General features: G+C 38.4%; 3 protein-coding genes across 7 annotated transcripts in view; all 3 read right to left on the minus strand.

Moving 5' to 3' along the window:
- On the minus strand, positions 1-15854 carry mpp4b (MAGUK p55 scaffold protein 4b). Its single transcript, XM_079840190.1, has 22 exons — positions 15642-15854; positions 14466-14591; positions 14164-14285; positions 14000-14077; positions 12405-12488; positions 12060-12191; positions 9788-9869; positions 9570-9655; positions 8873-8944; positions 8239-8435; positions 8004-8062; positions 7879-7896; positions 5642-5683; positions 5527-5547; positions 5275-5289; positions 5095-5136; positions 3773-3940; positions 2962-3042; positions 2787-2880; positions 2556-2664; positions 515-649; positions 1-405 (listed from the first exon to the last, which is right to left on the minus strand). The coding sequence occupies exons 2-22, from the start codon at positions 14521-14523 to the stop codon at positions 214-216; spliced, it is 1887 nt and encodes a 628-aa protein (XP_079696316.1). The 5' UTR covers positions 14524-14591; positions 15642-15854; the 3' UTR covers positions 1-213.
- On the minus strand, positions 10527-11823 carry LOC307141237 (uncharacterized protein; the record flags this gene model as incomplete). Its single annotated transcript, XM_079841293.1, has 2 exons — positions 11493-11823; positions 10527-11338 (listed from the first exon to the last, which is right to left on the minus strand). The coding sequence occupies exons 1-2, from the start codon at positions 11494-11496 to the stop codon at positions 10527-10529; spliced, it is 816 nt and encodes a 271-aa protein (XP_079697419.1). The 5' UTR covers positions 11497-11823.
- Positions 15855-19338: 3484 nt separating the features above from the next.
- Positions 19339-24753, minus strand: part of als2b (alsin Rho guanine nucleotide exchange factor ALS2 b) — a 32438-nt gene continuing 27023 nt past the window's right edge. For all 5 annotated transcript variants that reach the window (XM_079840277.1, XM_079840276.1, XM_079840274.1 and 2 more), the window contains 9 exons: positions 24534-24651; positions 24228-24385; positions 24041-24148; positions 23372-23548; positions 23247-23292; positions 22330-22391; positions 22087-22236; positions 21600-21696; positions 19339-21158 (listed from right to left, as the gene is read on the minus strand). In XM_079840277.1, coding sequence (XP_079696403.1) covers positions 21120-21158; positions 21600-21696; positions 22087-22236; positions 22330-22391; positions 23247-23292; positions 23372-23548; positions 24041-24148; positions 24228-24385; positions 24534-24651 — 955 coding nt within the window. In that variant the 3' untranslated portion in view covers positions 19339-21119. The remainder of the gene's footprint in view (positions 21159-21599; positions 21697-22086; positions 22237-22329; positions 22392-23246; positions 23293-23371; positions 23549-24040; positions 24149-24227; positions 24386-24533; positions 24652-24753) is intronic.

A 24753-nucleotide genomic window follows, 5' to 3' on the forward strand; every position in this document is an offset into this window, starting at 1 on the left:
AAAAGTTTAGGTTTTATTCATTTTTTCACAAGGGCAAACAAAATGTCAAAAAGTATTGACGCCTGAAAAAATGTGAACAAAAATATTTATCAAGACTAACATTTTTACAGACAAAACACATTATTCTCACCATAAAAGGTGAAAAGGAAAGTTTATTTGCATATCCACGTCCATCTGCTCTCCTATGAGCTCTTCTCGTCGCGTCTCTTCCTATTAAGACTGGTCCGTTGATCTGATCCATGAGGCCGGTACCCACTGTGGTTCATCCTGAGCTCTTCTCACTGCAGTCAGCAGCTGCACACATGCGGCCTGCAGACCGTCGTTTACGATCACATGATCGAAGAACTGACAGTAATTCTGTTCCATCTTGCGTCCAGCATCCTCTATCTCCTGAAAATCTTCATCCTGTCTCAAAAGAGAGAAAATTTAGAGAACAATGGAGATATGTTACTTTAAAGACAGTAAACATAAACTGAAAACAATGATAAACCGTCAGGTAAAGATGCAAGCTCACCTTAAAGGGTCGGCTGGTGTAGTAATTTGTGATGATATGCGAGTTCATCCGTGTGCGTCTCATCTGCTCAACAGTAGGAGGCTTTATAAAGATGACATACGCCCTCAGCTCTGGGGTCCTCACTGACTCTAATGTCTGAAGGTCAAGAACAATTGTCAAAAGTCAGGCGTAATTCAGAATAGACAACATTGCTTTATTCATTTTATGAATTGTTCTTTGGAGAATTGAAGATGGTTTGCCCAATTCAATTTAAGTTTAATTGTATAGCACTTTTCACAATACATCTTGTTTTTAAAGCAGAATTACAGAAAATGTTACATTTAGGAAGTATTCTGTTATCAGCCAGATGAGTGTGTCAATGTAATGTCCATATGGCAGTAATATACAGCTATAGATAGTTAACATGTATTCAGTTAGGCAGAAACATTGAATGTGTTGGGCAGGGATTATAACTTGTGCTCGTAATGATTACAATAAAAGGATATGACAGTTTTGTATTTCGATCCAAAGTTGGCATCAGATATGGCAATGACATTTTCATTATCTACTAGGTGAAAATTATAAATCTGATTGATTGCTTAGAAATATTATATCACACTTCTCTTCCAGGGCTTTATTGTTAAATAAACTAAAATTTAAACTATTAAAACATTTTGAATAAAACTAATGAATAAGGTTTCATTAGTTAACATTAACTAAGAATTAACAATATTTCTACAGCATTTATTAATCTTAGTAAATGCTAATTTCAACATCTACTAATACATTATTAAAATCAAAAGTTATCAAAAAGTATTTGTTAACATTAGTTAATGCAACAGGAACTAACAATAAAAAGTTGTATTTTTATTAGCTAAAATTAACAAAGTTTAATAATTACTCTAACAAGTATTGCTCATTGTTAGTTCATAGTTAATACATTACCTAACATTAACAAATTATTGTTAAGTGTTAGCACATTTTTGTTACTTGAAATGAAGCTGAAATAAACTATTTTTATATATAAAAAATATATAAATATAAGTTGAAAAACTTAAACAAAATGAAAATTAGAAATGTTGCCTGGGAAGCTAACTGAAATAAGGTTAACTAGAAATAAACTAAAACTGAACTAGTTGAACTAAAACTAACACTGAAATAAAACTAAATTAAGAAAAATAATGACTGTAATGTAATGACTGTTAATGTAACATTAAAATGAAAATTGAAAATATAAAAATAACAGGTAATTGTATAAAAATAGTATATCAATAACACTAAAATAACACAGTTCTCTATATAGCAAGCATCGGGGTTTGAGATTTGAGCTATATATATAGAATTGCACATCAATGTTTAATATTTAGGATTAAAGTCACCATGAAATCAAAATGGACAATTCTTGTTTTTTTATTAAATTTTTCAGTATTTATTATAAATAACTTATCTGTGTATATCATTATTTTTTAAATTCACAATCTTTAATCAGAAAAACTTCCCCTCTCTCTTGCGGCAACATCTCTTTTCTGATGATGTGTTTACTGGGTTTACGGGACAACCTGGAACTCACACGAGACCCACCAATAGGAAACTACAACCATCCATTCAATTCCAGATGGACAAAATCAAGTCCTGCCCTACATTTTTTCTTGTTCAAGAAGCTGTTTCACTCGAATATACATAATAACAGGAAAGAAAAAACGATTACAACTTCCATTTCATGCCAACTTTAAGTGGTTGTTTCCTAATATTAGGATATATATGTGGCCTTTTATTGTGGCCAGCCTAAGGCGTGTACGCCTGTGTAATAATCATGCTGTCTAATCAGAATCTTGATATGCCACACCTGTGAGGTACATGGATTATCTCGGCAAAGGAAATGTGCTCACTAACACAGATTTAGACAGATTTGTGAACAGTATTTGAGAGAAATAGGCCTTTTGTGTACATAGAAAAAGTCTTAGATATTTGAGCTCAGCTCATGAAAAATGGGGGCAAAAACAGTGTTGCGTTTATAATTTTGTTCATTATATATATATATATTTTCCCAGCATAAACTCACATTTGGCTCAATGTCAATCACACAGATCTTCCCACTTGCCAAAACATCTTTAATCGCATCCACACTGGTGCCATAGAGGTGACCTCTCAACTCCCCAAACTCAATAAACCTGAGGAACAAAGAGGAAAAAAGTGTTACTGACCTATTTTGGGTCACCCCCAACCACCCCCCAAAACATTGTACATCAGGAAACATCATCTGTTTATGCACAGACTAGTATATTTAGACCACCTGTGATTGCAAACCATGGTGTCAAACTGCTTTCGGCTGATAAAATGATATTCTCTGCCAGATTCTTCGTGGCATTTGGGTGGCCGTGTGGTATCTGGGTGGAAATAAAAGTTAGATATCTTCAAAATCAGTACAGTTGTATCACACAAAGTCATATGTGTAGTATGAAACTCACGAGGAACGGCTCCTTGGTAGACCTTTGGATTGATCTCAATTAGCCTCCTGCGTAATTCATTCACCCCGACACTGGATGGACCTGATGGCATATCATACATGATAATGTGCAAGCAGGAATGGAATAAAAGGAAGATGTACAAGATCAACACTACCAGTCAAAAGTTTGGGGTTGACAAGATTTTTTAATGTTTTTGAAAGAAGTCTCTAATGCTCACACAGCATTTATTTGATCAACAATAAAGTAATAATAACAGTCATATTGTGAAATATTATAACAATATAAAAAACTGTTGGAATGTGGAAACCATAATATATTGTTTCAGGATTCTTTGATAAATAGAATGTTCAAAAGAACAGCATTCTTGTGAATTTTTTTGTAACATTATAAATGTCTTTACTGTCATTTTTGATCAATTTAATGCATCCTTGCTGATGCATTTGAATGGTAGTATATCATGGTTTCCACAAAAATATTGTAAGCAGCAAAAAAGGTTTTCACATTTACATATTACGTTATATATAATAATAAGAAATGTTTCTTGAGCAGCAATTCAGCATATTAGAATGATTTCTGAAGGACCATGTGAAACTGAAGAATGGAAATTTAACTTTGCATCACAGCAATAAATGATATATTAAAATATATTAAAACACAAAACAGTTCTTTTAAATTGTAATAATATTTCACAATATTACCATAATAATTTGTGATCAAATAAATGAAGCCTTGGTGAGTTTTATTAAAAAACATTAAAACATTTTGACCTGTAGTATATGTGTATTTTGCTGGCTGATTTTAGCTCACTCACCCATCAGTGCTATGAGGCGGTGTGTGTGCTCTGGATGGTGCTGGTACCGCACCACCTCCACATAAGGGTTGGCCAGGGAACTGTAACAGCTTGTGGAGCAGAACTGGGATGTTCCAAAAGCCTGACCTTTCTGCCGACGGCAGAGACGCAGACTTCGTCGAAAACCAGCTGACATACACACCATAAGATGTACAAAGAATAAAAGCACATTAAAAAAAAATGCAAACAGCCAAATGATGCTACAGAATCAGGAACAGATAGTTAAAGAGTTACTTCACCCAAAAATGAAAATTCTGTCATTAATTACTCACCCTCATGTCATTCCAAACCAGTAGGGCTTTTGTTCATCTTAGGAACATAAAAGAAGATATTTTTGATGAAATCTGACAGCTTTCTGTCCCTCCATTGACAGCTACGCAACTGAAACTTTAATGCTTCAAAAAGTTCATAAAGAGATCGTTAAACTAATCCATATGAATGGAGCGGTTTAGTCCAAATTTTCTGAAAAGACACGATCGTTTTATATGATGAACAGATTTAATTTAGTCTTTTAATTTAGGTTCTTGCAGAAGCTCAAACGTGCAGCGTAACACAAGAATTAACCTCATTGGTTCTTGCAGAAGCTCAAACGTGCAGCGTAACACAAGAATTAACCTCATGGGTTCTCGCACATCAAGCGAACATGCTTGAGCTTCCGTTTACCACAACTGATGTGTGAGTTGATGAATGTTTATATGTGAATAAAAGCCTAAATTAAATCTGTTCATCATATAAAGCGATTGTGTCTCTTCAGAAAATTTTGACTAAACCGCTCAATTCATATGGATTAGTTAGAACTTTCTGAAGCGTCAAAGTGGTAGTTGTGTAGCTGTCAATGGAGGGACAGAAATCGCTCAGATTTCATCAAAATATCTTAATTTGTGTTCCGAAGACTAACGAAAGTCTTACAGATTTTAAACGTCATGAGGGTGAGTAATTAAGGACAGAATTTTCATTATTGGGTGAACTATCCCTTTAATACCTGTAGGTGGTATGTGTTGTATTTTGTTATTAATCTAATATAATCAGTGCATGGGATCTAATTGTTAAAATAACACCCAAAATGAGTTGTCATCCCCAGCCACTTGCCAGGTCAATATGAAAAAAGTTTATTCATTTAAATCATTAGTATGTATGTGCAGAATGTAGGTATCCACAACGAAGTCGTAAATAAACCAACCAAAGTTTCCTTTATCTGATCAGTGTTTGTGATGCTGTGGACCAACTAATCTGCTGTAGTAATAATAAACCAGTAAATCTTGTAATATCTGAGAGATACTCACTCAGATAAATCCCCTCAACGTTCGTGCTGAATTCACTCTCCTCTGAAACACATCACAAGTGTATGCATATTTTAACAAATACAGAATAATTATCAGTGACTTAATGAAAGAAAAAAATATCAAATCTGCACAATTAATAGCAATCAATATTAAACTTATAGTAATGTGTTATATACACACCATCCTTTAGCTCTTCTGATGAATCATCATGAAGGAAAGAGGAACATAAGTTATCAAAGGCAACATTTTAAAGTATTGCACTCATTGGCATTTTGTGGCACACTTCATCTTTAACATCATAATCATTTGTGTTCACAAATCTAGATACTGCTATAGTCAGAAATAGTTTGGTTGGGGGTCAGTACCGTTAAACATTGACTCTAAACTTGAATTCAGTAAATTTTTCTCCTGATATGTTCAGGACTTACCTACCAGATTCAAACGCCTCCTCATCTGTGCACAGGGAACAGAAACACACAGGTGTAAATATAACAAGCTTTACATAGACAAGGGTTGATACTAATTTAAACAAGACAAGAAAACGTACCTGCTTCAACACATTTTTCATCTATGGCAATCATGTCATCCTCTGGGGGGGGGGGGGGGGGGGGGTGAAAAAATAAAGATCAGCGATAAATCTAACGTCTGTTTCACACTGCAGTGTGCAAGCAAAGCAATAGCAGGTCTGTTTTCGGTTTCTGCTACACAACTGAACTGCAGCCCTATACTGAAAACAGTGATTTTTTGGGGGGGTTTCCATTAAAAATGGACATAAATTATATAAAATGGTTTTCTGATTCACATGAGGAGGAACACATTTACATCCAGGAGTAATTCATCTACATGGAATGAAAATAACCTCAATTTCAAATGCTGTTTTTTGAAACTTTCTATTCATCACAGAATGTATGATGGTTTCCACAAAAATATTAAACAGCACAACTGTTAGAAATTATAATAGAAGAGACACAATCGACTTATATGTTGAGCAGATTTAATTTAGGATTTTATTCACATATTAACATTGATCATTGAACATAAATAGAAGCTCAACCAAACCTGCTTGACGCTTGAGAATGAACCTCATTGGTCCTTGCGGAAGCTCAAACGTGCTGCTTCACACAAGAATGAGCCTCATTGGTTCTTGCAGAAGTTCAAACGTGCTGCTTAACAGGAGAATGAGCCTCATTGGTTCTTGCAGAAGCTCAAACGTGCTGCTTAACAGGAGAATGAACCTCATTGGTTCTTGCGGAAGCTCAAACGTGCTGCTTAACACAAGAATGAGCCTCATTGGTTCTTGCAGAAGCTCAAACGTGCTGCTTAACATGAGAATGAACCTCATTGGTTCTTGCGGAAGCTCAAACGTGCTGCGCAACACGAGAATGAACCTCATTGGTTCTTGCGGAAGCTCAAACGTGCTGCTTAACACAAGAATGAGCCTCATTGGTTCTTGCGGAAGCTCAAACGTGCTGCGTAACATGAGAATGAACCTCATTGGTTCTTGCGGAAGCTCAAACGTGCTGCTTAACACAAGAATGAGCCTCATTGGTTCTTGCAGAAGCTCAAACGTGCTGCTTAACATGAGAATGAACCTCATTGGTTCTTGTAGAAGCTCAAACGTGCTGCTTAACATGAGAATGAACCTCATTGGTTCTTGTAGAAGCTCAAACGTGCTGCTTAACATGAGAATGAACCTCATTGGTTCTTGCGGAAGCTCAAACGTGCTGCGCAACACGAGAATGAACCTCATTGGTTCTTGCGGAAGCTCAAACGTGCTGCTTAACACAAGAATGAGCCTCATTGGTTCTTGCAGAAGCTCAAACGTGCTGCTTAACATGAGAATGAACCTCATTGGTTCTTGCGGAAGCTCAAACGTGCTGCGTAACACGAGAATGAACCTCATTGGCTCTTGCCGAAGTTCAAACGTGCTGCGTAACACAAGAATGAACCTCATTGGTTCTCGCAGAAGCTCAAACGTGCTGCTTAACACAGGAATGAGCTTCATTGGTTCTTGCAGAAGCTCAAACGTGCTGCTTAACACAAGAATGAGCCTCATTGGTTCTCGTACATCAAGCAAACATGCTTGAGATTCTGTTTACCTGTCACATGCCTGTCCTGTCTCGTGTGCACATGTGGTGTTTTGTTGTTTTGGGCATGTGCTCCTGTCTCTGTCTAGATCCCACCCCCCTTGTTATCTCGTTATTGGTTTCATTTGCCCCACCCGTGTTCCCTCATTCCCTGCTTGATTTGTCCCCTTTATAAGTTCCTTTGTGTGTTCAGTCTTCGTCGGATCGTTGTCTTGTCATGTCTACGTCTCCCTTTTCCCCATGATTCCTTTTTGGTATGTTTGAGTTGCATTTTGTTAGTTTGTGTTTTGCCTCATCGTGGGTTTTGTTTTATGTTCCTTTTTGTTATAATAAATACACTCCTTTTGCACTTGAGTCCTCACCTTAGTTTTCTTAAAGTGTAACGTGACATTACCATGATGTGTGAGTTGATGAATGCTTATATGTAAATAAAAGCCTAAATTCAATCTGTTCATCATATAAAGTGATATTGTCAACAGAAATTTTAGGCTAAACTGCTGAATTCATATGGATTACTTTTACAATCTCCTTATGAACTTTTTGAATCGTCAAAGTGTCAGTTGTCTAGCTGTCAATGGAGGGACAGAAATCGCTCCGATTTCATCAAAAAGATCTTCATTTGTGTTCCGAAGATTAACGATTTCTGAAACAGCCAAATTCAAGAATAGGCCTGTGTATTTCTAGACTAAATGCTCACCTTCATCCACTGTACTCACTGCAGGTTGGCATGGAAACAAAACATAACAAACACATAACAAATGAAACACATACTGAAAAAAATGCACATATAAAACAATAACTGCATTTATATAGTTTACTCACAGGTTTTGACACAAGTGTGAGGATGATAAGGCTGAGACCACCAGAACTCTTTCTGCTTCCTACAAACGCACCCACAACCACATTTAGGTTTTGAATTTGGGGACAGCAGTGATTATCAGCATAATCTCAAATCACATTGAAGTAAGCTACCAAATCCCATCACATCACAGCCTTTGCATGCAGAAGTGCAATTATTCTGTCATAGACCTTTAACCCCTGACCACTTAGAACTGACCTTTTCAGCAAGCTTGTGGAAGGAATGAGGCCAGCGCAGGCAGAGATGCTGGGTAGTTTTACAGCCTGCCACCAAAGGGTGTCTGACTGATCCACAATCTCTAGGATATCTCCCTTCCCAAACGCCATGCCGGCATCTGCGCAGGGAATGGAAGGGTCACCGTGGGGATTGTAGTCCACCATGGCTCGCACATACAGCTTGTGAAAAGAGAGCAAATGTCATGCACATGTATAAAAGGACAAATTCAGCTCTACAAAGATCTACGCATTGACACGTAGCATGTAATATAAATGTACAGTATTTATGTAAATAATCAAGTATTTTATAGTTTTACTAAAAAAAAAGTTTAATTCTGATTAGTTTGGTCTAATAAGTAAAGTAAAGCTGATTTCACCTCTGTAACATTCTTCACACAAAAAATGCACATATATCAGTGACAACAAAGACAGCCCTGTTTGGTCTCACAACAAGCTTTTTTGGAAACTTCCGGCTAGCCAACTATACTGCTTAATCCAAGGAACTGGATGCTTGATTCCTGCCTTTTTATTTTTAATACAGAACAAGTAGCTCATCATCGGGTATTCCATGCTATTTCTGCTTTAGACAAATCAAGTGTTGACATTTGATAGCTCACCATGGTTTGGTTGTTGACTGGCCTGTCAGTGATGGGAACCACCTTAAACATCATGGTTCCATGGGAGTGAGCCTGTGGCAGGAAATGACAGGAAAAGACACACAACTTCATGAATACTTATTTATCATAGTTTTCTTTTTATTTCCCTTTAAATTAAATGAGAATAGCATTGTTGTTTGGTACAGTAGATCATTGGTTTGACTTTGAGATAAAGATAGTTATTTATTCCATTTTAACAACCGATGCAAAGTCTTGTTATGATAACACTTTGCATTGGTTATGGATCTGTTGTAATGATGGATATATATATTAAGGATCCGTCTTGCTGGTCCAAAGTGGTATGTCAATGAAAGTGGTCAATGAAAAAGTTAATGAAGCTAGTCAAGCTGGTCTTGCTGGTTAAGCTAGTGTAATGGACACCAGCTGGCAAGAGATGTGCTGGTAAACCTCACTCTCCTGGCCTCAAGAGGCGCACTAGCAAGTGACGCTTGTTAGCCTGCTTGCCTCCCATGCCATCAGTTGCCGGTTCAAGGCCCGCTCAAAAAGTGGGACGAGCAGCATCACATTAGTGGGGTGTCCCGGAGGGAAGTGAGGTTTAAGAGGGTGAGTGTCACAAAGGCCAGCTGCTGTGATAGAACCATTTATCTAAACATCAAGAGGGGACACAACACTCATATGAGTGATAGTGTGTACTAACCAGAATTTGTATGATCTGTTCTGGTTCCAGTCCAAACACGGGATTACCGTTTACCTCCACCAGCCTATCACCAGCGTGCAAAAGACCTTCAACAGGAAGCACATAGACAAGAATGAGACATATAATATAGACATAGAGAATATATGATACACGAGTATGGCATATCAGAGACACAAATAGAGAAGAGAGGATTAGAACTGTACAGTCAGATCCCTCACCACTACGGTCAGCCAGTCCTCCATGTATAACCCGAGCAATGTATATTTCCCCTGTCACATCATCTCTCCTGATTGTTGCTCCCTATATGTTAGAAGGAAACAGATATCAATCCAAATTTCTACAAGGCTTCGGTAACACTTTATTTTAGGGTTCAATTCTTGCTATTAACTAGTTGCTGATTAGCATGCATATTACTAGAATATTGGCTGTTTATTAGTACTTATAAAGAACATATTATTATGCTTATTCTGCATCCCTTAATCCTACCCAATACCTAAACTTAAACGCTACAAAAACTACCTTACTAACTATTAATTAGGAGTTTATTGAGGCAAAAGTCATAGTTAATAGTGAATATGTTCCCCATACTAAAGTGTTACAAAGGCTTAATTCGATATGTATCAAGCACACAACATGCATTCATCAAACATAGCTAACGTTACATCTGATGGAAGTGGCATGCCAGGAACATTATTCAATAACAACTATTTATGATATGAGAAGGGATAGAGTCATGGAGATGATGAAGATGTTAAATGAATGAGAATTACCAATAAAAAAAACGAAATACATCACTTACAAAATGGTTGGACAAGCACTAATGTGACAATGGTAATGTCAAGGCCTGGTTGTGACATATTAGATGAATACACACATATTTAATATTTGAAAGACCTGCATGCTTGAGACAGCAAGAATCTGAAAGGATGTTCATAACGTGGAAAAGTAGAAGTAGCCTTATTCCTTTTTCTTGTTTTTCTTCTTCTTCTGGTTAAAGAACCGTCCAAATGCGCTGCTGTTCACTTTGTGGTTTTGAGCAGGGCTGGACGTCAAGGACCCATTGGTCATCCAGTCCTGTACATCAGCCAGTCTCCTTTGAGAAGATAGTGATGGCTTTGTTTTGAGATTGAAGGATCTCCTTTTTGATAGCACTGGCTGCTCCAGCAGAGTGATGGCAGATGAGGAAGAAGAGGAGGAGGAGAAGGAAGGACAATGAGAAAAACGAGAGGAAGAAGCAATAGCTGGACTGGTGGGAACACTGAGCGATCTGCTACCCATCCGATTAACCCCTGTACTTGCAGTCTCCGCGGAATATGGAGATACTGAATTTCTGTTGTTTGTGGATACTAGCTCCTGGAGCTTCTCTACTACATGAGTTAGCATTGTCAAAGCCTGCGAATTCTCAGATACACTCTCAGATATGCGTTCAGTAGCAGCGGCCATCCTCTCACCAAGCAGGTGGACATTTTCAGAACTGCGCTCCATGCAGCTGGTGGCCTGCTGCAAAGTACTCCGCAATTCATCCAGACCTTCCTCCTTTGCCAGCCTTGTATGGGAGCATGTGATGGTCTCCCTTAACCGATTACAGTGCATTGGGCTTGGGGGAGCAGTTTGGGCATGAGGGGTTGTTTTAGAAAGTTCTGGAGGAGGAGGAGGAGGATACCAGCAAGATGATGAAGAAAGCCATGGGGAAGGTTGGGAGAATGTATGGGGCACAGAATCACCAATATTACTCTCCTCCCCAATGTCTAAATCCTCAATCAAATTGTCTTCAGAGAAAGAATGAGAAACGAATGGTGAAATGGATGAAGACAAGAAAAGAAAGAACACTAATTAGATGATGCTTTCAGCAGAGGCATGCATGTCGCAAATCTTGATGAATGTAATAATGAGAATCTCCAAATCCACAGTTTTGGTCCTTACCCATCACAACTGAGCAACAGACACAAGGGGTGGAGCAACTGAGGCTCTGTTTCCATAATGGAGTGCTCGGTCGGCAACTGCCAAAAGTGTTGCAGAGGTGTGCAGCGGTGGGAGCAACAACACTTGGGGTCTCGGTGGATATGGAACCACCCACCTGGGGACCTTCCAACTTGGCATCTAAGCCTCCATCCAGCCGTCCCCCAGCTGAGAGGAGTCCACAGTGGGTTGCTTGCCTTAAAGTTTCCCAGTGGCTTTGAAACCTTCTTCCAGTTCTGGTCTATCCATGACAACACGGCTCATAGTTACCAAACAGAACACTTTACACGATCCGCTATTAGTGAGATTTAAAAAAAAACAAATACATAACAAACAAACTAATATATAAGAAACATAAGAGGAAAGACGTTTTAAAACCACTAGCAGTCTTTATCGTTGTACCTTTTGCCATGCTTATCAGAAAGAAAGGCTCCAGCAATGTACATTGAAAAAGCCAAAATAAATCACAGGACAGGTGAGTAAAAGCAAGTCTTAGATTTGCCTGCCACTCCTTTTTCTGGTCATGCTCACCAGAGGCTGATTGTTTTTGACTAAGCAAACAATCCTCATGGCTTCCTCGTCTTCAGGCAGGTCTTTAGGCAGTGCTGGCAGATCTGGCTCATAGTCCCTCAGACCTACTGTGTCATGAGCCGAGAGGAGAGCCTGAAAAATATATGCGGGTTTCTACTGTTTTTATGGTTGACAAAACATTCCACACAACTAACTGAATACTGGGAGTGTCTATCTTTAAAAACTTAAAAGAGACATAACAACGTCTACCAAAATCTATCGGTTCATAAAGTGAAAATATCTGGCCTGAGATGAATGACTTTGCCCCTCTAAACCGCTTACTGTCTCTTTAGAAAGAATGCTCACCTGAAGGTGGGGCTGACTGAGGAGGGCATACAGTTCTCGAGCTTCATTTGAGGGGTTTGGGACTGCAAGTAGATCAGACAGGACCTAGAATGCCAAAACAAGAGTCATGACTTATTAGGAAATGAAAATGTATAAGTTGGAGTCAACACCAGACTCCCTAAAATCAAGACCTCTAACAGACCCTCTAAGGCCTAGTCCACACGTACACAGGTATTTTTATAAACAGAATTTTTCCCTCCTCTGTTTAAAAAAAAAAATTGTATCCACATGAAAACACAAAACACGCTATGAAGCGCTGTCAAGAGCATGCCAAACCAACAGGTGGCAATATAACCCTAACCGTAAAGCCAGTTTGGCAAATCAGAAGCCTGGAAAAAAGGTTATTGCCGGTTCTTACGCAACAAGCCAAAATCTCCGGTTTCACTGTCCACACGACACCACTGCAACCGGAGTTTCTAAATAATATTTATCCTGGCTAGCCTAGAAATCTTAACGCACCCTAGCGGCAGCAAATCTAATTTGCCGCGAGTGTAGTCTCTCGGTAGACCTGCGAGCTGGAAAAACCAAAGCCGGTGGGCGGGCTTAACATAATGACGGCACGTCACTGCAGAGTTGCGGAGGTTCTATGTGGTACATGTAAACAAAGAAGCTGGCGAACAGCGGTCTTTTGAATCGGCTTTGGCTGCGATTCTGGAAGACTTGGAGTTAAGCTTTTCTTTGAGAAAAGAACAAAGAACAGCACTGAAGTCATTCTTAAAATGTGTTCGGAGTTTTGCCGACCAGATACAGCGAAAGTTTAATCTATCAACTCACGTTATCTCCGCTTCACCTTCTTCTTTGCTCTGGTTGGTTGTGGCGCTCATGTCATGGCGCTATCCAATTGGGTGCAGAGGGAATTTAAAAGACAACCGTTTATCCCACCCCTCGGATTGAGCCCTGCTAATGGTGAGATTCAAGACCTAACATCTCGATGTGGGTCTGGCTTGTCAGGCTACACCCTGGCAGGGGTTTTCAAAAAAGTTTGGTTTCAGTGTCCGGATACTGCGTTTGAATGTGGACAAACGGCCATACCGCATAGAAAAAGATGCGGTTTTGAAAATATCCGTGTTCGTGTGGACAGGGCCTAAAACAGGGATGGCAAATCCGGCCCTCAAGATTCATTGTCCTGTTTAGCTCCAATTAAACACACCTGCCTCTAATATTCAAGTAATTCTAATTACTTTGGTTAGATTAGATGGACAGTGGACCTCGAGGGCCAAAGTTGCCACCCCTGCTCTAAGATCCAAATCAATACCAGACCCCCAAAAACCCTAACTAGCACTAGACCTCACAAGACCCAGATTCAACCCAAAACCTAACCTTAAAGTCACAGACTGTTGACAAGAGGTCTTAAGACCAAGACCACATGATCAAGACAACAACTCCGATTGGTACTATCTGCAATGTTTGCAATTCCCCAGTCACATTAAGAGATCAAGCTTTAGAGGCCACATTTTGAATATGTTGAACTCCATCAAGGAAGTATACACAGAAAGTATATGGTACAAGCAGACCAAACTATGGTGAAAAATAAAGACAGTGAGAGTAGAGCTGACCTGTAGTGAGAGTCCAGACGAATAGGAGAGATACGGCCTAGCTGGACCCTTAATGTGCCTCTGTAGACATTCATACACCTTCAGAGAAAAAAAAAAAAGGTGACAATGAACCCTGACCAATAACTCACTGTTAATACTGTAAGTGTATGTAGGATGGACTCTACCTTTAGTAGAGACTGCAACCAGGGGGCATTGAGGAGACCGTACAATAGTTCAGCTCCATTTATATCTTTATTGACAGAACCCCTCACCTCAGCAATCACATGTGCTAAGATCTGTGCCAGGCCTGGAACATACAAAGCAAACACCTCCAGAACTTTAAGCTTGCCAGTTAAATGCAATGCTGGATGGCTTCTTTAGCAGCTGCAGTAGTAGTTAATATTAGCATGTTGCTAATCAACTAGATAAATCTAAAATTTATGTTGGGGGCCTCCAAATTTAAGTAACTTGTATTGCAGCTTCTTACCGTTGTCTCCCATCTCCGTTGGAGCCGACCCTTGATCAGTCTCCACGTCTGGTCTCATTGTCAATCCAGGAGTGTTTTGGGGTTCAGGGAATAACAGACTGATGCACTGACCCTCCTCATATACAGCTGCAAGAAAAAAACACATGAACCAACTGTGGATCAGTTACCGCCTGTTATATCCAAGTGAATTGTAAATTCAATTGAAATGTAATGTTTCACAAAAGCACCAACCATCACTATGATCAAATTAAACTTACAATACTTTTGGGAAAGGCAGTATAGAAAATGTTGTAGTTTCCAGGCTTACCTTACTTAAGTGGTTAATATTTGAGACTCAATGAGTAAGATGTGCAATTAAAACCTTTACAGAGAAATAATGGTTGTTGTTTAGGGTGATGTGGCTTAAAGATCAGGGCTAGTATCCAGAAGTTTGTAGGTTCAAACTCAATAAGAATCACTGTGTTCACGTGCAAGGTAGTTAACCCTAGTTTGGTCCATTGGGACTGTCCTTGTCATTAGTGTACTATATGTCACTTAAGTCTTTGGTTTCAAAAATGGAAATCCAAAAATCCAAGAATGGAGAAAGGTCCATGAATGCCCTTGTCACAGTTTTGACCTTGAGCAGAACACTTAAGTACAGGTTACCCTAAAAGACCTGTCCTGGTAATAAGTGCACCCTAAGTGGCTTTGGATTGGATCTGCTACATAAACAAACAAAAGATCACATGGAAGAGTGTGATATAAATATCCCAGGATTTGTTATGAACACTGCCGGTAAAGACACTGGGTATTAGTTTGCAGACCTTTAGAACAAAACAGATGCACCTAATTTCAGACTTCATGACTTAAATGGGTGTGACATAAAACTGTATTTTCAAATATCCTTCTTTCTGAGAGTTACTGTCCTTTTAAAAGTGGGTTTTAACTCAGTATTTATGTATTTTGAGCCCATTTGCATAGTCAAATCTGCATGGATATCAATAGAATTTACACACATCATTGCTGAATCCAACTGGAGCATCCCAGGAATACACACAAGAAAGGGTTTAACGATTACAGTGAATAAACAGCCTACTACATTTGTCCCGCAGAGAGCTTCCTCGTAGATAAACCTGGAAGGCAAGAACAAACCCACATCCAGGCAGAGAGACTAAGTAGCAAATCCTGTTCACTTACCTCGCTCTTCCCTCACGTTCAGTTCGTCTTCTCAGTTTAAATGAGCTTCTCAAGAGGGTTTAGTCTGCATGATGACGGTCAGTTTTAACTTCATCAAATATGATGGTATAAACAGAGGAATAACGTGGATAGTATTCCATAACAGAGCACAGAAAAGACCTCTTGGAAAAAAGAAGCGTAATCCCTCTCTATCCTGCTTAATCCCTCACAAGCAAATGAGTCAGCTGGGGAGAGAGAGCGTGTGTAGGAATGAGGGACGAAATTAGGAAGGGAGGGATTGGACAGTCAGGATGTGTCTAAGAGTGAATGTGTCACCTTTCATATTCTTTCAAACGTCATTCTATCACAAAACTCCTTTGGTTTTTTAGCTATTGATTAATTATAACACATAATCACACAACACACATTCGTAGCCTACTATCACACACATTCAGTGATTAAGATTTAATCATTCCTCACCGCATAAGATACAGAACACCTCGCTCTCATCCTTCCGCTGACCCACTCACACATATTTACTACATTCATCAAGCTGATGATCCCACACTGAATACATTCTGCGTCACGCACACACACACACACACACACACACACACACACACACACACACACACACACACACACACACACATGGGATGTAATCCTCTTGATTAAAACAGTGGAGTGAATGACACACTTTGACTTGTTTTTTGATACTCAACACACACCGTTTTCACATTATACCTTTAAAATAAAACTGTACATGACAGATCAGGGCTAGTTGTCACAAAGGGTTTATCAGTTGCATAAATGCTTGCTTTTAGTAAGTTTATTATTTTCTTATTTTATATTAAATTCTATTTTTGTTGTTTTGAAAAGTAATTTACATTGATTTTTAAAAAATGATAAAGTAATTAAAAGTATAACAAACAACGAAGCGCGTCATTTTTGACTCACTTGAGTCGTATGAAAGATTTGCCTTAATTTTGATCTTTATTTTGTGTTTTGCAGAAGAAAGAAAACTATACAGGTTTGGATTGTTGAGAGTACTTTAACTCCCTTTAAATGGCCTATTTCTTTCACTTCCTTTTATTACAGAGCAATTTGAAACACTTATTCTGAATTCAAATGGCTTCAAAAGGAAAGTCTGTTTAACACAACATGACCCAGAGCATTGTTATTCTGTTTGGCAGATGCCCATCAATTCATCTCTGAGTAAAAGCTGACTTTTTAATATATTGAAGGACCCCATACTTAAAAATGATCTATACAGGCATTAGCTGATTGGGGGGAAATGGTTTTCCATTTTTATGATTTGTTACTTCATATCATCCCTTTTTCTACCGCCTATAAAATCATTTTAAAGTAAAAAGGATAAACTACTAACCTTTTAAGGCCAGTCTAAAGCAGTCGTTGCAAAGATGTGCCAACATTCATCCATTCTGACAAGACTGAAAACAAATATTTAAATCCAACAAACCATTTAATCTAACATAGGATAACAAATAAATAATAGGAAACACTTACCTAAACCAATGATCAAGTATCCAATCAAATTCTGTGCTAATTTGAAGATATTTTGCAGATTATGCGGGAACAACATGACTATGAAATTTTTTTTGCCATCAAATTATTCTCATTTTCATTTGATTTAATTGTTTTTTTAATTGACAAGAAAAAACAAACAAAAAAAAACAAAGTTCAGTGGATGAGTTCAGATGAATTTCTAACAGCTTAAAGGGTTAGTTCACCCAAAAATGAAAATGACCCCCGGAAGCTGGTTATTTTAGTCTATAAAGTTTTAAAAATTTATATTTTTCTTACACAAACGCGCCACTTCGCTTCAGAAGGACTTTATTAATCCCCCGGAGCTGTGTGGTGCAGTTATATGATGGATAGATGCACGTTTAAGGACTTCAAAAATGACCCAACAATTCACTGCCATTATAAAGCTTGGGAGAGCCAGGACATTTTTAATATAACTGAAGAATGTCATATACACCTAGGATGACTTGAGGGTGAGTAAATCATGGTCTAATTTTCATTTGTGGGTGAACTAACCCTTTAATGCTGCCACTTCAGTAGAAACAGACAACTAAAAAATTCTTAAATCAAAGGTTTCTTAAGAAAATGCCTTTTACCAGGCATTATTATGGTAACACTTTTCGATGATCCACTTTAGACATTCTACTAAAGAAGTACTACAAAGGAACTAACTTTGCAACATGTCAATTTATTCTACTAACCCGAACCTAAAAGTCTACCATACTAATACTCTAATGAGAGTTAGATAGAGGCATATAGTTGCAAAGATACATATAGTCAGTAGAATATCTAAAAACGAACCATTCGAAATAGTGTAACTTAAAAAAAAAAAAATGTTTTAAGGGGTCACGAATTGAGAAATCAACTCTTCATTCAGCATTTGATATATAAAAGTTAATCATGATATAAGAATATCCTGTAAGTTTCAGAGCTGAAAACGTCGTTGTTAGTCAAAGAAAAGCTTTTATTGACACCAGGCCCAGCAAACGCTCGATCTCAGAATGTGACAAGCTGTGATGTCAGAGTGTGGTGAAACGCCGCCTCAACAGAACTATGCATGATTCTGTAGCCCCGCCCACCGACTCGTGCAAGAAATGTAACATAAATAACATAGACTTAAGTGGAGCTAAACGGATTGCGCTACCGAGCAATAAACATGCCGAAGATAGCAAGATATTGCGCTGTGCCTGGTTGTGGAAGAACATTTGCTGCATAAGCTTCCTTCAGATTTCAATATTAGGAATGTGTGGTTGAACTTTATTTTTAAGACATTGCACGTTTGTTCCTCCATTTCACCACGGATTCGTTTGTAAACAAGAGACTGGATTTGCAGACAGACATGAATGAATGAAGCAACACACTTGTGTGAGTAAAAATTTTGTTTTATATGTCATAGTATTGCATTGATAACTTGATATCTACTGATTATGTCTGTGTCTAACTGAACACAATTTAGTACGTTGTCACAGGCTGGAGAATCCTTTATTTGAGGTGCTGTTGGTTCATTGTGCTGCGATTCGGGATTAGACTCGGACATGTATGGGCCAGGGCTCGCAAATCCCAACGTCCCGGGGCTATGTGTTTTCCAGACAGGCTACCAAAACGTAAGTCCGGCCTGCCGATGGGCTATCTTAAACAGTGAAATAACATTCCTTTCTTGATGTGCGTTGTTCGCTCTCTTGACTTGATATTTGAAGGAAAAATACGATCGCAGAAGTTTTGATCATGCTGATTTGTCTGACTCTGCAGTGAGGCTTGTGCGTGTGTGTGTGTGTTAGTGATGCATGGTTCGCGGTTATATCCATATAGCCCGATCGGGCGGGCCAAGTGATAAAAAATACTTGTTTCAAAACAATTCTTCACGTGTACTCACGGGGGAGCAGAAGCTCATTATAATATGCAAAGCTTATCCAATCATAGCAGTGGGCGTTTACTTCCAAGTCTTCAGTGCGGCACGCCCATAAAAACCGAGTGTTCAAAACCAGGGTACAAAATAGCCTATTACTTATTCATTATGATGTTTTTTAATGTAAAAACCACGCAAACGTCATACGTTGACCTCAGACAACAGTATAAAAAAAAAAAAAAAAAAAAAAAAGCCAGTTCATGACCCCTTTAAGTTTTGGAAACGGCTGTAATAAAGGCCAAGTAGAAGAGTCAAAACAACAGTTTTAATTCTCAAACATCGTTTTATTGCCACCTATCTGAATTATGTCAGTAAACAATTTGAACATACAATACTCTTCAAAAATGAAACTTTATACATACTTGCACACATACGCACATTCAAACACAGGTTAATATGCACACCTTGGCTCAGCCAAGAAAAACTGGTGTGGAAATACAAACCGTAACTTCCTGTACGCAAAGTACATCATGAATACATATTCATATTCATGCAACATCTCAAGTGTCAATGGTTGTAAACATCAACAGTCCTTCGTTTAACAGTTACACGATTACATTTAGTAACATACAATCACACGCTAGCATCAAAATCCTGATCTCTGATCCTCGGAAATGGGTTTTCTGGCCATTTATTCGAACTCCCTGTCCTTCCTGTGCTCTGTACATGAAATACCCGGCAGATTATCTACATCGCTCAGCTTATCTGTGCTGCAGCCAGATCTAACCATCAAATAAATAAAACAACGTCAATAAAAGGAAATAATGTGTTAGGCTCAACTCAAAGCTATTGCTGGGTAAAGAGATGCATTGACACACATCCATAACACTGTCAGAGGCACTTTTAAGAAAACGTCACAAGAAAGAAAATGATTTTAGCAATGAATACTACACCGCTTGCCTATGTCAAGCGACCTTTCTGCAACCACTGCTTAATTTAAGAACAGTAAAATGCAGGAAAAAAATCTCATGACCAAATTAGTTCAGCATGCAAATTGTGGCTCATTGCTTTTTCCAGTGTGCCAGTGACATCCACTAAGAAACTCAAACACTGCCGACGGTTACTCAAGAGATGCAGAAAAAGTTGAAACCATTCCAAGTGTTTTCTGAAATAAAGACTCGAAACACTTCAGAAAACTGAACACGAGAATACTTAACAAGAGTGCATCGAAAGAAAACTGCTGTGCGAGTGCATATAGAAAACAAAAGAAAAATTGTGCTGACCCACAAACACTTTTTTTTTTTTTATCTCAGCTTAGTGTCAAACATTTTATTTCCAAGTTCAATTTGGCTGAACAAAGAAGGTTGTACATGATAAAGCAGGATACCATCCCTGTGCAGTTGTTTAAGAAAGCTCAAAATGGATCAGACATCAGTAATAAAAGTTACAGCCCACGCTTTGTGTTTTCATTAATAAGAAGTACATCATTTTTCATTTATGTGAACAGATTCATTGATTTGGTCCATGGCAGTGTGCTGTTTGCCATGAATGATGTAATACGATTAGGAAAATGTAGTAGTTTACTTCAAAGACGGAGGTAGATGGCAACCATTATTTCGGATGGCTTACAGTACACTTAAGAACTCCATACATCATTAATCGACAGCTGACACTGGATCGACCAGTGTGTGCTTGAGGGGAGAGGTGACATGCTGATAAACGTCATACATTCTGAGCCAATGAAGTGCAGGCTCTTTAATAAAAGAACAATGAGTACATGTACATCTGTAGCATGATGGAACGAAAGCAGTTAAAACGCCTCAATGATGGCTTTTTGTGTGAGGAAGACGTAAAACGTAAAGATTAAATGTTAACAAATGCCCAACCAAAGACTGACTTTCACATAAACAGGACTGTTTGAATGTGAGAGCTCAGACTCCTATGGAATCACCCTCCACCGGCCATGTGATCCAGGCTCGGAACATGATTGGCTCCCCACACATCGAGTTATGGCAAGCGCGGTGTCTTGAATACTATGTTTGGCTGGCCCATTTGTCAGTCATTGCACAGCCTTACCAGATGGGTTTGGAGAGATCATTACGTGTTCATTATGTGACCTTCTCGTGCTGGATTTGATAGTAGCATGCCTGTACAAAGCAAAAGAAAATGAATAAATGTTTAAAAAATTGTCATATTTATTTAATATTTAATGAGGGAAGAACTGAGGCAGTTTATGATTAGCGATCTGTTACTTAACAACTTTTACATTCTACATATGCGATGTTCAGCAAATTTTTATGGATGAAATCCAGTCATTTTATCAAGAATTGGCAATATCATGTGAGGGCAAAAGATTTCTCTACGCAGATTTCTGGTCATGCAAATTCACCAACAGAAAGTGACTTCATGTTAACACTGTATTGAGTTATGAAAAATATAAATCAGAAAGATTATACAGTGTGAAACCATGCAGTGTTAACACCCTGATAAAATTACAAGGGTGAAACATTGCTAAACCCCAGAGCTGAAACTGGAGTTTATAAAAGTAAATTATAGTGTAAAAAAAAAACCTTATATACACACTATACCTTGAGCGTGGTGAACATGATGCCATGCTCTCCGTGTTGTACACATGGATCCATTAGGTCCTCAATGAGATTGACCTCTGACCCCAGATTCCTTATCCTGAAGAAAACAACAGCTGTCAACTAAAACATGCCTCGTTTCTAAAAATGTGTCATTTTCTGTGCTAAAGCATGTGCTGATAAAAAGAAGGAACAAGTAATCGTTTAGATTGATTTCTGAAGGATCATGTGAGACTGAAGACATGATTCAGTTTTCCAATCACAGGAATAAATTAAATTTTAAAATATATTAAAAAAGAAAGCTGTTATTTTAAATTGTAGCAATATTTCGCAATATTCACTGTTTTTACTCTATTTTTGATCAAATAAATGCAGACTTGGTGAGCAAAAGATACATTTTTACCATCCCTACAAATTTTGAAAAGTAGTGTACAATACATACATACTCCAAAAAAAGGGGGCATTAGAAAGCCTGTGATCTCATCCTTACCTTGCACGCAGAACAACAAAGAGGAAGACAGGAAACAGGTCATCCATAGACCACAAGAAATCCTGTTTCAGGAGTGTAAGTACTTGCTGGGTTATCTCCTCGAAGGTCAGCTGGATGACCTGAAGCTTGTCTGAGGGGGTGAAAGTTGTACTGTCGAAATAAAAAGAGAAAAAACCTTGAAAACAATATACCAGAGAGAGAAACTACAAAAGTTATCAGACAAAACAAAACAAATTCTCCAACCTTATTTGCTGTAAATTCTCAACCGCTGAGGCAAAACAGGCGTCTTTAGTGCCTGAGAGAACCTACACACCAGCAACCAAAATATTTCCATGAATATTGCGTCATGTTCCAGGGTCTTATTTCAGGTAGCATAATCAGCATATTCCCTTCAATGAGAGATTTATGAATCTTTTTAAAGTGCCCCTATTATGCTTTTTTAAAATGTTACTGCAGTTATTAAACAAGGTAAACACCACAAATATACTTTATGTATTTAATCTCACTTTATTAACCAGTGTCTTCGCTGCTGACCTTTGATGATCCAATTAAACCAATTTAGGATGTTAAGCTTTCTTTTCCTCCATCCTATTCTTCTGCCATTCAGAATGGCAGCACAGCTGAAAGGTTTGTTTGAGCTGCACCCTCTACTGTACAGGCGTGAATTTGCATTTCCTTCAGCCTGAGGCTCATTCGTTTCACTTTTGGTGTGAAAGGGCCATTATTTAAAAAAAAAAAAAAAAAAAACAAGCCTAGCCTAGCTCAGGTGAGAAAAGCAACTTTAAAGTAGTATAACATTACTTTCCATAAAAAGTAACTAAGTAACACAATAAGTTACTTTTTTAAGGGAGTAACACAATATTGTAATGCATTACTTTTGAAAGTAACTTTCCCCAACACCGATGACCTTAGGCTGGCATTATGCAAATTTGTTACAAACTTATGTACATTCATGCACAAAGTAAGACTGGAATTACTGACGACTAGTTTCAGGCAGTTCAGAATTGGTTCTTTCTTTTGGGAGAAAATAACTATTTATTGTGCACTTTGCAGACAGCTGTATTACACACTACACAAAATGTAATATCTGAAAAAGCATAGTAGGGGCACTTTAAAAGAATCTTATAGAGTTTCTCATATAAAAGGACATATTTAATTACCTGTTGTTTTTCTCCATGTACAGTGACAGTGACAGGCCAGAACTTCCTATGAAAATAGTTGTTAGTGGCAGTAAGGATAATCAAATCTAAATATATGTCTCATAGTAGCTGTGTGTGGGACTCACTGTTGCACCCCAAGGAAGGCAAGAAGAGCCAGGTCTGGTTGTTTGTTGAGTCGGAGCACACACTCCCAGTACACATCATCCTCCTTCTCTTTCTCTAAAGCGTAGAGAGTGAAGAGTGGAGGATAGAGACGTGGCAACAGAACCGGCAGGAGGAGAGCAGAGCTGCTGACAACACACCTGCCACACACACACACACACACACACACACACAACACATCATATGACTGCTAAGAAAAATTGTGTTAAAGACAACAGCTGAATGTTTAAAAGTATGAGATAAAAGGTCAAATGTGTTTGTCAACTTAATCTTTTATCTCATAATTATGAATTAGTATTTTGGATTTAGGTCATATTTATGATGATCAAAGCATGCTTTTTTTCTTATGCTGTGAAAATGAGCTTACAGAGTTTGCGGATATCAAGTTCCAAATGGGAAAATAATCAAATCAGACGAAGTATTTTTTTTTATAATTTCTAAATTCACTAGATCTCATGGTGATTTTACCTCATGGTGATTTAATATACAAGCATTTTTTTGTTTAACTTCCAGTACTGTGATAAACTACAGTTGTATCCAATAAAATTACTGATAATGTAATATCAGAGTTTGGTCAAGATATTATTTTTCTCATAATATTATATCTGATGATATCATGATATCTTACATACCCAGGTTTAGGAGACTCGAGCTGCTTCCCAGCAGGGTCTGGTTCGCCCTTCTCTTTTGGAGGGTCAGCAAGTGAACCTCCTTCCTCTGGCAGATCAGGAAAGAGGAATCTAAACACAAACACACATTAATATTTATGGAAAAGACATTAAAAACAGACTTTGCTGTCAGTTTGACTGACGCCCTTACCTGACAAGCTGGAAGATGCGGCTGAGATAGGACTTGATCTCATTGACGGCCTGGGGCAGTAATCTGCGGTTGGCCCCGACACCAACGTACGTCATACGGTACACCGAAACCAATGTCTCCACCAGCCGACCCAGAGGATGCAGTGGGGTATCACATGCCTGGGGTCAAATATCAGGGGTCAGTGACATATGGTGTAAAATCGTCATACAACTCCTACAGGAGCGAAAAGGGACAAAATACACTGGAAAGACAATATTATGATAAGAACATTTGATTATTGTCAGTTAATTGAGTGGCAATGCTTACCTTGACAAGGTACCGACGGATTGTGTGATACACCTCTAAAGTCACAGGACCCACATGCTGAGGGATGAACTCGAGGCTCTCCAGCGTTTTGTGATGAGAGCGACTCAGCAACTCTGGACTAAACACAAACACATGTTTAGCTTTTATGCTGGCTTTTATGCTGCCTCACATGCATCTGGAAATGTCCTAGTTCTCACTTCTGAATTCGTGATTACAATAT

The sequence above is a fragment of the Gobio gobio genome (assembly GCF_949357685.1).
Source record: "Gobio gobio genome assembly, chromosome: 17".
NCBI classification, from domain to species: domain Eukaryota; kingdom Metazoa; phylum Chordata; class Actinopteri; order Cypriniformes; family Gobionidae; genus Gobio; species Gobio gobio.

Bases quoted from the DNA above. Each gene is read 5' to 3' on its own strand.
- mpp4b (XM_079840190.1), bottom strand. From the start codon at position 14,523: ATGAGACCAGACGTGGAGACTGATCAAGGGTCGGCTCCAACGGAGATG. The intron at 12,192-12,404 runs GTGAGCATTCTT...TATATTTTTCAG, and splicing joins TCAGTCAGCCCCACCTTCAG to GCTCTCCTCTCGGCTCATGA. The intron at 2,881-2,961 runs GTGAGTTTCATA...ATTTCCACCCAG, and splicing joins CTACCAAGGAGCCGTTCCTC to ATACCACACGGCCACCCAAA.